At 41.0% G+C, this 14,009-nt stretch overlaps 1 protein-coding gene across 2 annotated transcripts in view; it reads right to left on the minus strand.

Moving 5' to 3' along the window:
- Window positions 1–14,009, minus strand: part of STAG1 (stromal antigen 1) — a 186,314-nt gene that overhangs the window by 125,329 nt on the left and 46,976 nt on the right. For both annotated transcript variants that reach the window (XM_054166324.1, XM_054166323.1), the window contains 2 exons: window positions 10,705–10,807; window positions 1,182–1,346 (listed from right to left, as the gene is read on the minus strand). In XM_054166324.1, the coding sequence (XP_054022299.1) occupies window positions 1,182–1,346; window positions 10,705–10,807 (268 nt within the window). The remainder of the gene's footprint in view (window positions 1–1,181; window positions 1,347–10,704; window positions 10,808–14,009) is intronic.

The following is a 14,009-nucleotide window of genomic DNA, read 5'->3' on the forward strand; positions in this document are numbered from 1 at the left end:
CCTTAACTGAAAACATGTAGGAAGAGGTGGCACAAGGAATCTGCAGCTTTGTTATGAGTAAATTTGTTCTGTCTTCACCTACTAGATAAGAAGGGTCAATCCTGAGTAACTGTAAATACAGCTACTGTGAAGAATACAAATCTCATTTATTTCTGTTTATTACTTTAAAATTACATCTCAGACCTTTCACAGATTTGAGACACATTTTTAACAGCTTTCACTCATTTGGAAGACTAGATTCCTTTGGGAATTAACCAGACTTAGCTTTTAGCTACACTAAAAGTCTTATTCAGAATAAGACTTGGCCCCTGATTTTTCTCATTTCTAATTCTTTCACATTAGTTAGCAGCACAAAGTCAAAATACACTAACTGATACTGCATGAGTCCTGTTTTGTTGAAATGCAAAGTCAAAGAGGTTTGCTTCAACACTCCCTCAGAAGGAACAGCTGTTGGCTTTGCACTGCACAAGATGAAGAGAATTTTGGGCCCATTGTTTCTCCTTTGTTTGCTACAAAAAATATCTAAGGCACAGTTTACTGAAAGCATACAAGTACTGTCAAAACCAGTCATCTATTATGAAAGTTCTTGAGGTGGGAACTCAGGTGGCCCAGTAGACCCTGTAAGACCTCTGAAACCGATCAAAATATAGAGGAGTAAGAAACACTACCAGAAGCAATTCACTACAACTGTCATAGATACTTCTTTTATCATGAGAAAATCACCTTCAGGTGGTGTCCAGCTTTGTCCCTCAGACACAGAGGAAGTCTAGACAACTAGTTTAGCCTTTGTCTGCTGCTCTGGTAGGGACATCAAGAATGCAAGCTGCAGTGCAAAGTACTCAAGACTGCTGGTGTCAGCAGGTGATTTTAAAAAATCCAAGCAAAAACAAAAGCCTTGGATCCATCACTAATAGCATGTAAGTTTTATATGAGGAAAAAGCAGAACAGGATGGTCTCTAATGGACTGCTTACTCCCAACATAAATAATGGAGAATTTGCAATACATGACTTTATCATCTGGTTTGTGTCTTCCGTAAGTACGTATGTCAGTCCTCAACTCAAAGCACATTCTGTCCCTCATTCTGAGAGACAGCCTAGCGGGAAAAAATACAGCTGTTTAGGAAAGAGAAGACTGAACTCCTACAGTCACAGGCTAGGGATAACACAATTAGTTACTTTACCTGCATAGCACTCTTTCCCAGCTTAACCACCTCAAACAAAGTGACTGGGTCCCCTTCTCCATTCTGCTGAGGGTGGCCATTAGCTCTTCCACGACTTGCTCCTCTAGCTCCAGATTCAGAACGACTCTTGTCTGCTGGAGACTTCCGAGGTTTCTTAGTGGCAGACTGGGCAAAGAAAACCAGCAGAATGAAAAATTTATTATAGCTAGATCTGAAACCATTCAACATCTCTTTATAAACTCTACTTCAATGCTGCACACGCATTAATACACTGACACATGTACGTACACATGAATCTTAGAGAACAAGCCAGCCTGGAAGGGATCTCAGAAGTTCTCCAGCCTGACCTGCTCAAAGCAGAGTCAGCTACAAAATTCAACCAGGTTTCTTAGGGCTTTATCCAATCAGACACACACATTTGTATTTATCAGTAGCTGCTGAGGAACAACTTAAAAAGACACTGTCACATCAAGGTAAGCAGTGGTGAATTTGCAGCATTGGCCAAAGAGCTCACATCAATACCCATCCTAGTCTTATACAACACAGATCATTGACAACATGACAAAAGCTAGATAAAAGGCAGCAAATTACCAAGAGGACAGCAAAAGTATTTTATGCAAATGTTTAGAATAATTAATGATCTGCAGAAGACAGGAAATTATTTAAACCACACTTGTCATGTTAACTTTCATTTTCTGTGGTTTTGGTTCTTGCCTTTTCCAAGAAAAGACATACACAAGGAGTCAGCTCCTCAACTCAATCCAAATTAAATCACTGAATTCATACAGCCAGATTTAGTAATCACCATAATAGCCCCTTGCTCAAACTTTTTTTAGTTCAAACATTTCCCCTGTGCATATGAATTATTTAATGTAAATTTTCCTCTAGATTCTTCAAGCTTATAATGAGGTAGTATAGATTCCACTTGTAAGAAGTCATCTAGTGAACACTTTGCTCTGTATTTAAGTCACCTTATGCAAAAAACCAAAAGATGTCTGGGGAAAACAACATAAGATTCCTGCTGTGATCTGACTTCCATATTCTATTCTTCCTCCCTTCTGTGAGGTAAGACAAAAGCAAAAGTAGCCATTTTCCACAGAACAATGAAATTATTTTGAGGAATTGTGTTAAAGAAAACCACATCCAAGCAACTGGAAGATTACACTTAGAACAATAACCTCATGGCATGATTTACCTGAGCACACTGACAGCCTTTTTCTGCTGAAGCTTTTAGTAAAGGACATGAAGTAAACGTATTAGGTTGCCTCTTCCAGTTACAGACACAGTTAGAATTTTCCTGCAGAGGAAAAGGATCTAACTTCCAGGAGAGAGCCGGTAGAAGACAAACCTGGAGTCTATCCTTCTCTTTACTTTAACAGGGAGCACTGCTGGTGGGGCCAGAGAGCTAAAGTAAAGGGCACGGTAGAGCACAACTGCCTCTTGCAAATAGTCAGTTAAGGACTTGCATATAAATGCAAGCTGGAAAGCTTAAAATAATGGCACATTCTCTGCGCAGATTTTTTGATTAACATCTGCACTGATGATCACAAGAAAGTGTTCTCCCTCAATGAATTTTTAAACATGCACAAGGCTGCCTTTCTCAGCCAGAAAACTATCAGTACATGAAATATTTGAGCTCTGCCGAGCTCCAAAGAGACACATGATCACTATTTAATAACATGGCATAGAATTAGAAGTAAATTGAGATGTACAATCCATGCACTTATTCAGCCTGGGTGACAATAAACCAGAGGCACTTCAAGCACCGCCAAATGAATGTGGGAATGCAAGGTGATGTCCTCCACAGAAGCTAGTGCAAGCTACCTCTGTACTCAGTTCTCTCAACACATAATTCAAAGGGAGACATAAGAACACTTGCAAGGACAAAGAGAAAGCAAGTAGGAAGATGTGAAAACCACACATCCAAAGATTCCATGTTACTGGAAAGCAATGAGAAAAGCCATCTACACTAGTAAAAGTACTGCAGATAGGCAGTCAGCTTTCAAAAGAGGTACAGAATTATTGGACAAAGACCAGATTTCTCAAGCCCAAGTAAGTATCTCAATATCCTGGACCTGAATTAACTACAGATATTGTACTGACTCTACTTGAATGAAGTTTCCCCTCTGGTATAGCTTTTTCTTTTGACAATGAGAACAACTCTTACAATAGAGAAACTGGATCTTTCACTTGACAGTGGTCATTTTGTATCCAAGCTGGGGTAGCTAAATCCAGAAGCAGGATCTGTGTTGAATCAAGGCACAAAACAAGTAGTCAAAGAATCTTCCAGCAAGAAACTGAAAAAAAAAAATCCAAACCTAGAACTCTGTGAGTTAGAGATAAACAGTATCTTTCAGGTAGGAAGACATTAGAAGAAAGGTGTCCAGCAGACTTCTATTCCTGAGCACTTCCATCCTATCAGCTACTAATTTCCCTCCTTTAGCTATAGTCCCCTTAAACTGACAGTCATGTACAGGTTGGGTTTTTTTTCCCTTTTGCAAGTGTCAGACTGTCAGAATCCTGAGGTGTGTAAGAACTGACTGTCTTCCAGACTCAAATTTGACTTTTCTCCTGTTTATGATAGGATCTCCAAAAAGTCATGGAAAAGGCAAAGTAAATAGCAATACTGTCTCTAAGCGTGATACAATGACTTCCATAATCCAGACATCTGCTGCCATGGCAGAGACCACGTGGAGGTGAATTAGGACTACCAGAGAAAGAGATAAAGAAGTGTGAAGAGGTAAGAAAGCTTGAGGCTTTTTACTCATGCCTCAAGAAAGGTGTTCCTTCAAGTTGTGAACCTTCACTTTGAGATGCTGGACAGGCAGTTGAACTGGTGGTGGTGTCAAAACAGGACAAAGTGACCCAAATCTGCAAAATCAAGTCATACAGTGAAAGTTAATTCACATGCTACCAAAAGGAAGGAAAAAAAGTGAAAGTGGCTTGCCATTTTCCACTGACATTCCTCAAGCTCATCAGAGGCACTTCACAAGGAATAGGACAGTAAAAGTATTACAGGTTAGTAACCGCACCTAACCTGCCACCTTGTACGATGGCCTCTATGTGCATTCACACCATAAGCAATGTAAAACAACACCATGTTTCTCACGATAGCTGGAAGAAGTCTTTTAACCTTCCACTTGAGGAAGGCTGAAGAACTCATCTATCAAAGGCAACATCCTCCTGGGAGGCCTCTAACCTCACATTAAGAGGAAGAGTTGAGTTTTTCCTGAATTGAACCTAAAAGAAGGCTACCACATACTTCGTAAGGTCATCATGGTTATCTAGGTAGTCAAATGGTCAGTCCCTTAAGACTTTTCAGAAAGACACTGAGGTGCTGGAGTAGGTCCAGAACAGGGAAAGAAAAGCTCATGAAGGGTCTGAAGAACAGATCTTGTGGGGAACAGCTGAGGGAACTGGGGTTGTTTAGCCTGAAGAAAAGGAGGCTGAGGGGAGACCACATTGCTCTCTGCAACTCCCTGAAAGAAGGTTGTAGCAAGGTGGGTTTTTGCCTTCTCTCCCTCGTAAAGAGTGATGGGACAAGAGGAAATGGCCTCAAGTCGTACCAGGAAAAGCTTAGACTGGATATTAAGAAAATGTTTTTTATTGAAAGAGTGGGCAGGCTGCCCAGGGAAGTGGTGGACTCCATCCCTGGAGATGATCAAAAAATATGTAGACATGGCACTTTGAGACATGGTTTAGTGGGCATGGTGGTGTTGGATTGACAGTTCAACTCAATAGCCTTGGAAGTCTTTTCCAACCTTAACGGTTTTGATTCTTTTTTCATCATAGAAATACACAAATGTTCCCTGTGAGAAGCCTTATCCTGCAAATAAAGACAGATGCAGATCTCCTAACATCCAGTGCAGAGCTGCTTTGGCTGAAGCACACAGAGTTGGGAATAAAAAATAGCAGAGGCAGTGTTGGGGCATTGCTTTAACACCCTCATTTGAAAGCCTAGCAGAAGTCATAAAGATCATCTTAAAGAATCAAGAGGCCCTGCTATAAATGCTTGAATCACTCCAATTCTTCTTGCTATAAAATAAAGAAATCCTGTTTCCCCCCAAAAATGAAGAATAGATTAGATTGCCAAAAATATGAGGACCACCCCATCAAAAGCTTACAAGGAAAACTCACACCATTAAAATGTATCCAGCAGGAAGCTACAAGTGGCAAGATGCAGAGGTCGTCACATACTGGCTGTACATGCACTACATTTTCACAGAGCTACAGAAAGACTGATTCACTTTGGTTTTAAAGGACAGAACTAAACCATAGAATCATTGGTTGGAAAGATCACCTAAGATCACTGAGTCCAACCACTGACATAACACCACCATGGACACTCAGGTGAGCAAGCTAAAATAGGGCAGATGCAAGTCAAACCAAACCACAAACCTCTATTACTATGAAGAGAAATTCTTCCAAGTGTACTCCTTCCTACTTTTAATCAGGACATGCATGATTTGGAACTCAATCCTCTGTAGTATGCAACATACATGCTGTAGTAAATAGGCCTATGAGTCTGCTGCAAAGTTAAAACTTCACAGATGAATACGAAGCTAAGGTGCTATAGTCTGTCTCCTCCATACCAAGGAAAATACAAAAGGATCTGAAAGCAAGACTGTACAGCCTGCACTTGCTGTACCTAGACTTAATAGCAAAATCTAAGGAGTTGAAGAAAGGCATGTTGCAACCCCAAGCATGGGTTGACAGAGACACCAGCAGCGATGTCAGAATGTCCACCTTTGGAACAGAAATACAGACATCTCTTCTTGTCCTTAGAGTCAAAGAAGCTGATCTTCAATGCTGAAATACAGCCAGGGCTCTCCCTCAGGTGAGGTTTAAGCCAAGCTGTTCTGAGCTCCTGGGAAGGTAAGGCCAAGTAGGTTGAAATAAAGTATGCCAACAACATCAAATAGACAGCATTGAACCAAGAGGATAGATAAATAACTGATCTAAGCCTAGGCTCACTACTATGCAAGCTGTCACGAGTCCTTGGGCTTTCAAATCCCCTCCTAGAACAGCAGAGCACATCCATACCCATGTATTTCAGCAACACAGCTGACAGAAAAGGCATTTTTGCCCGAGCACTTCAAGCAGAGTTATCCTAGACCCCCACACAATTCACTGAACATATATCCAGATATAAGCTCACATAGAGTATCACATAAAAACATGCACCAAAATATCTTACTGCCAGATTCACCTCTTGGCCAATCCCTCCAAAGGCGTCTGGTCTACGAGACTGTGTAGAAGTGGATATGGGCAAGCAGGAGGCCAGTCACTGTCAACACTACTACAGGACATGGTGCAACTCCTGCTAAATTCACTGCAAGTTTGGTGAATTCAGAACCATCAAATTAGATTCTGAGAGTTATTTTAAAGGACTAAGGAACTTAACCTCTTTGTAAATTCACTGTCTATGTAGCCAAGCACTCATTACAACAGGCTCTTCTAGATGTTGAGGAGCAACTAGGAAAGCAGTATTCTTAGGAAGGGAAGGTCCCCCAAAGGGTTCTCCATAAATTGAAGAAGTATTTACTACAAATGGCAAATTTTCAAATGAGGACCATCTCCTTTCAGAAGTCTCAAATCTGTGAAGAAGAATGTCTTTCTTTGGAAGGAAGCCTAGAAAATCCTTAGTAGTAGTTCATCTTTCCAGGAAACAGTCAGGTTGATTCTCTAAACACTGGAGCAGAATGAAAATAAATAGACAGCCAGATCTGATTAAGTACATTGTGTACAGCTCTGTAACAGAACCATATAGCAAAACAAAAGAGAACAGAAGAGTAAACCTTCCCAAAGAGGTCACTATGTATACAGCAGATGTGTCACTGTGGTGGCTGTGATGGCCTGAGGACATTAGGAAATCAATGTTTTCAGAGAGAGATCAAATCTTTTAATTAGGGGGGGAAGCTCCACAGAAAAAGGAAAAGCCTGCATAACAGAAATTAAAACATCAAAACTAAGTATCAGTTGAGAAAAATAGCTCTGAATTTAATTAAACAAACTGTTTCACATTTGAAAATAAAGGTAGGTGGTACCTATGGAGGAAATAAAAATCATGTTAGCAGATGCAAGAGTGAGAGGGAAATATCAGAGCTGCACCTCCTGTAAGAAGCAGATAATCCACCTGGGGAAAGTTGACAAGTTAGCAACATGGACAGGTAAGCAGTGTGGAGAAGGAGGGGAAGCAAAATACAATGTCTGCAAGCCCAATACTTCAATTACTAAGTCTGTGAGTTATAATATTAAATAATATCATGAATGCAACTGCCTAGATTAGACTTTTCAATATGCTTTCACTTCTCCTCAAGGATATAAAACACTTCTTCCTTTTGTAATTTTTATGTAGATGAACCTTATTTCCTTTCTGTTGCTGCAGTATCCATTATGAAGGCAGGATTTGATTGTGTAGCCAAACATAAACATTTTGTCAAGTGAGCAAAAAACAGCATCAGAATGACTGAATTTGTGGAAAAAGAGAGAGCAACAGATGCCATTTATCTTAATTTTAGCAAGACATTCAACAGCCTTACACAGTATTCCTGTATCCAAGTTGGCAAGTTGTGATCTGGTGGGTAAATAATTAGATGAGTGAACAAGTGGTTGAACTGTTTGGCTCAGAGCACAGCAATTAATGGATTATTTTCTACCTGGAGGATGGCAATGAAGGAGTATAACAGAAGTCTAACTGGGACAGGTCCAGTTTCCCATCTTTATCAAAGAGCCAGAAGGAACAAGAGTGTGGTCCTGTTAAGTGTGCAGATGACAACAAAGTAGCAGGGAAACTAACTGCATCAAGGGCAAGACTGCTGTTGACAATCTGAAGGCTAACAGTACACACAAAATTGAACATGGACACATGCAAAGACCTGCCCCTAGCAGAGGAATAAATTCCTGCACCAACACAGGCTGGACAGCAGCTAGTCCAGGAACAACTATGTGGAAAAGGACTGCAGAGTATTGGCAGACAGGGAACTGGACACAAAGCAGCCATGTGCCTGAGCAGCAAAGGCCATCAGCGCCCTGAGCTGTACAAATGAGAATACAGCAGTACACCAAGGAAGCAATTATGCCCTTCTGCTGCATGTTTCTTATCCCATATCTGGAAAAACATGCCTAGTTTTTGCCCTCTCAGTGTGAGAGAAGCAGAAGTAAACCAGAACTAGTTCAGCACACGACTACCAAGGTAGATGGGGGGGCAGATAACACTCCTCTCTGAGGCCTTTTGCAGCAGCATACTGCTGCAAAAAGGAGAACAAACTACAGGAGTCAGGAACTAAACCATGAAAGGTTCCAATTGTCTACATGGAATAAATCTTTCATGAAATAAAGTGGAATAGATTGCCTTGGGGGTTTTCAAGACTAGACTGAAAAAGCAGCAAGTCTGATCCCAAAGCTGATCTTGCTCTGAGCAGGAAGTTGCAATGAAACTTCCTGAGGTCCCTCCCAGCCCAATTCATAGATAGGCTTATGTTGGAAAGGACCATAAAGATTATCTAGTTCCAATCCCCCTGCCATGGGCCAGGAACACCTTCCACTAGAGCAGGTCACTCAAGCCTGACCTTGAACACCTCCAGAGCAGGGGACATCTCTGACCTCCCTGGGCAACAGTATTCCAGTATCTCACCATCCCTCATAGTAAAGATTCCATGATTCAGCATCATTGTTTATCTTTTCTGAACCTCTTCAAGTCCTAATAAACCCTTCTTGAGATGCTGGGGTGGAGGTTTAGAGAAAACAAAACTGGAATTATGGAATTTTGGCAAGTGACAGTTTTACAAAGGACACAGGATTTGTTTTATTCTCTATTGTTTTCTTCAGTTTTGAGATGATTTTTGATCCCTACTGAGCATTTGGAGGATGCTTTCAGACTAATCTATGATAGTTTTGCTCCTTAGCAGGAACAGTCAGCTCATAGCCCACCATTTTATGTATGAAGCAATGACCACTTTCTCTGTATGCTCCTCACTACCACATAACACTTGAACAGCTTGGAGCCGTTCTAAGCATAATGTGCAATTGGCTGCCATAGAAACATCATAGCAGGACCAGGGAGTAGCTCCCAGAGGAGCTACTACTCTGCTCAAAGAGAGGGATGAGAAACACTTTTTGTAACAGTCACCTTTCTGTCCCAGCAACTGCGTGGTGGGTGCAAAACTACCCCTTGTGTTTGTGTAACTTCAACTATCAAACTCTGAACCTTCTGGGTCAGCAATGAGGTTGCATGGTCCTGTTTTTTATTAGGTCTGAAAAAACTCATACATAGATTTCTTCAGATAATTTCTGATTTTGCCCTTTGCTAACAAGTTGTACCAACAGATGGCTTGTTCACCTTTTTTTAAGCCTCCCTGCGAGCAAATCTGTCCATCTGATGAAGAATATATGTCATCATAGCTGACACTCTTCAAAAGCTTTCAAAATGGAAAGTGATGTGCCCTGTAAAGCCCAGGATTTAAAAAGTTGGCTCCCAAGGCAAGTTCAAAAACTGTGATGCAAATTGAAAGTGAATGCTAAGGAGTTTGCTCCAGCTTGGCCAGTGGGCTTGAGAGGAACACATGATTCTGTCCAGGCCCACGGTCTCACTAGCCCCTGCTCAAGTTGTTAGACTTAGGATAAAAAGAAAATAATCTTAATCTACTAGTACTGTATTATATATAGCACATTGATACTGGAGGTGTGCTCAAAGACAGGGGAGAACCAAAACTATTAGTAATGAACACAGAACTCCCCACTAAAACCCATGTTCTACAATGCGTACTCCAAGTGATATTAAGAAGACTATACCTGATGACTCTGAAGAACTGAAATGAATGATGGCATGGCATGCAGAACCACTTCTGTACTTTTCCAGTAAATTGAATATTTTATAAAATGTAAAGAGAGAAAGCTTGCTGTTATACTATGTGTAATAGAGAATTGTTTCTGTATGTTCTCCTTCATGGGCCAGCAACTGGTAAAGACTAGTGAAGAACATCAAATTTTACATAGACAACAATGCTGTCTTGCAGCATAATGCTAGAGAATAGGTTGAAATTCCCAGTCTCTATGTAGGACACTGAATATGTCAATGTTTAAAATGAGGCATTCAGTTAATGCTGTTCTGCAACTGTATGGAAACTCACATTAAGAGGTTATCAGTTATTAAAAGGCTCAAAAGTAATTTGCCACTTAAAAGCCACCAAAACTTTCAAAGCAGACAGTGGCTGTGCCTACTGACAATTCATGTCTGGACAAATGCTGTAATATGACAGTGGTAAGAGAACTGCAATATTCATGTAAGTTGATAGCAAAGGAAAAAATAATAGCCCATTACGAACTCAGTTTTGTCTCTCTTCAAACACTCCAAACATTGTTTGTATATCGACCTCATTAACATTTCATACTGCAAGTCTTCATAAAGTTTTACATAGGGCTTATTACAAAACTGTTTATGTGACTACAAGATGAGATGGAAAACAGTTTGCAGTCATTTTTAAATAGATGCATAACAAAACAAAAACTAAATTACACATACTGGAGGCCTGCCAGGACGGCCCCTTTTTCTTTTTCCTTTGGCTTCTGATTCTTCAAGCTCACTGCCAGCATCTGAATGTGCAGTAGTTTCATTTGTAGAATCCCTGGGGGGGGGAAAAATACTAGATAAATTAAAATGATTTGAAATCAACAAGTCATCTATAACTGACTGGTTAAATATTTAGTCCTAAACCAGAAAGAGGCATTAAAAGGCTTCTCACATTTATTCTGCAAACTAAGGAACAAAGCATCGTTAGCCCTTGCAAAAAGCCTTACCTTTTGATGGGTTGGAATGTAATTTCATTGACTGGAAGATATTTAAATTAACAGGGGTTTTTGAGACCATGTTACACTTCAAAACCTGGCTGTATTAAACATCACATTCTCGAGATATCCATCCCACAGCATATTCACTAGTATGAACATCCTTTTACTCCTAGTAGCTACTTCCCAGCTGCTTTCAAGGCCACAAGAAAGCAAACTGGAGTCCAGTCCAGCTATCACATCATGAGAGCAGTGACACAAGTTCCCACTTGGGTTACTCTGTTTTCAGTCACACTTGAAGACTATGGTATTGTGCAGCTGTTAATAAAGAGAGGATTAACACAGACCACAAGGAACAAACCAGAAAACTCAAGTCAATCAGAAGACATCTATTTTTCTTCCAGTCAGAAAAACATTTTCACTTGTACAGTGAAAAAAGTCTTGACATTGCTCAACTATTATTAGCAGAGAAATCCTCAGTATCACTTGTCCATCATTCCTGGTTTAGATTTAGAGATCATACGAAGGGAAAAACATCACTCCCATTTCCCCCCAGCCTGAGCCAGGTGTGCACAGGCACTTCTCTGCCTCCCAAACAGACCTGGCTGCTTGAAGAAACTTTTTGTAATTGGTCATCTGAGGCATTAGATTTTGCCCAACAACAGCCCACAAGCAAATCCATACCTGTTACTGGTGTGCTTTACTTTTACTTTGCAAGATCACCAGTGTATGAGATCGCTGTAAACTAGAAGGAACTGTAAAAGCATTCTAGATTACTCAGAGTTAAGCCTAGCTCTGATCAGAGGTTTCTTACATCCAATTTCCTTCAAGTGAAAGGCGTTAAACAGCTGTAAAACTTGTGCCAGGAGAAGCTGAAAATCAGACCTATTCCATTATCTTATACAGCCTCAAATATAATTAAAGGTGGCATTAGTAGACTGCTTTACAGAAACTGAGAAGCTTCAGCAAGCCAAGAGCGACACAGATCATCCATGCTCTCTGGGGTTTTGTTGTGTCGGGGCTTTTTTGGGGCTTGGTTTTGTGTAGGGGCATTTCTGGTTTTGGTGTTTGTTGTTTTGTTTTAATGAGGATACTTCTCAAATTTGCATTATCACCAAGAAAGCTATTTAGTAATGCAAAAAGATACAACCATCATAGTATGACAATCAGAAATGTTCTGATTCTTGACTGAAATGGCTGTATTCTTCTAGGTCTATTTTCAGTCATCTCTGCAGAACTCCGATGAATTCCTAATATGAAGATCTTATTTCCCAATTTGCAAGCACAGAATCACCAAGGGGTCCACAGAAACATTTACAGAAGCTAGAAAAGTAGCAGAATATGTATAAATCTCATTTTTTGGAAGGAACTTCAATGGATTAGCTTTAAATCATGAAATTGTCAGAGACCTCAAGGATCATCTAGTTCCAACCCCCCTGCTATGGGCAGGGACACCTCACACTAGATCAAGTTGCCCATACATCCTGGTCTTAAAAACCTCCAGGGATGGGGCTTCTACCACTTCTCTGGGCAACCTGTTCCAGTGTCTCACCACCCTTATGGTGAAGAAATTCTTCCTGACGTTCAATCTAAATCTCCTCTCTGCTAGCTTGGATCCATTCCCCTAGTCCTATCACTATCCAGCACCCTAAGAAGTCCTTAACCAGCGTTTTTGTAGACCCCCTTCAAATATTGGAAGGCCACAATAAGGTCTCATCAGAGTTTTCTCTTCCCCAAACTCAACAATCCCAACACTTGCAGCCTGATCTCATAGGAGAGGTGCTCCAGCCCTCTGATCAACCTCATGGCCCTTCTCTGGACACACTCCAGCATGTCCAGATCCTTCCTGTAATAGCGGCTCCAGAACTGGACTCAGTATTCCACGTGAGGTCTCACAAGAGAGGGAGAATCACCTCTCGACCTGGTGGCCACACTTCTCTTTATGCAGCTCAGAATGTGATTGATTTTCTGGGCTGCAAGTGCAGACTGGCAGCTCATATTATGCTTCTCACCCACCAGCACTGCCAAGTCCTTTTCTTCAGGGCTGCTGTCAAGCCAGTCACTGCCTGGCCTGTATCGGTGCTTGGGATTGCCCCAACCGAGACGCAGAACTCTAACACAAACCAGACAACTAGACACCCTAGATTAAAAAACAGTGTGCAAGTACATTTTGGTTCCCACATAATATATGCTTGTAAAGCATGATCTCTACAAAATACTAAAAATTGAAGAGTGGTTGCTTTTCAGGTTCCTAAAACATGAGATTTTGAATGCTCCATTTTGAGCGATGAACTTTAAAAAGCCTAAAGCCAAACAGAAAGCTACCCCACATGCAGTTCAAAAGTATTTAGTAAAATACTGCATAGAGTTTAATTATTAAGCTCCTTCTCTTTTTTGTCTTAAACCTGATAACCATGCTGATAACTCATTTTTCTGGTAAAACTGGTTGGCTGGAATTTTGGGGGGAAAGGCTCAATCAATCAGTACTGAAGGCGAGATCCAGCTTATCTAAATTGGACACATACAGCATGCAGACATCAAAAATGTTAAGGGGCACACACCTCATGATAAAGTCAGTGTCCAAAATTGGTCAGAAAATTTATCCTTTATAATCTTCTAATATCCAACCTAAACCTTCCTTGGTGCAACTTGAGGCCATTTCCTCTTGTCTTATCCCTTGTTACTAGGGAGAAAAAACCAAAGCCCACCTGGCTCTGACCTCCTTTCAGGTAGTTGTAGAGAGCAAGAAGGTCTCCCTTCAGTCTCCTTTTCTCCAAATTAAACAACCCCAGTTCCCTCAGCTGCTCCTCACCAGACCTGTTCTCCAGACCCTTCACCAGCTTTGTTGCCCTTCTCTGGATACACTTCAGCACCTCAACATCTTTCTTGTAAGGAGGGCCCTAAACAGACTCCAGTACTCAAGGCGCGGCCTCACCATTACTGAGTACAAGGGGACAATTACTTGCCTGAATCATGCAACTCCTGCACCTAAACTCCCTTCTCCTGCAGCATGGAGTCCCTTTGTTTTGAGATGTACTGCCA

Source organism: Dryobates pubescens, chromosome 13 (genome assembly GCF_014839835.1).
Source record: "Dryobates pubescens isolate bDryPub1 chromosome 13, bDryPub1.pri, whole genome shotgun sequence".
In the NCBI taxonomy this organism is placed as follows: domain Eukaryota; kingdom Metazoa; phylum Chordata; class Aves; order Piciformes; family Picidae; genus Dryobates; species Dryobates pubescens.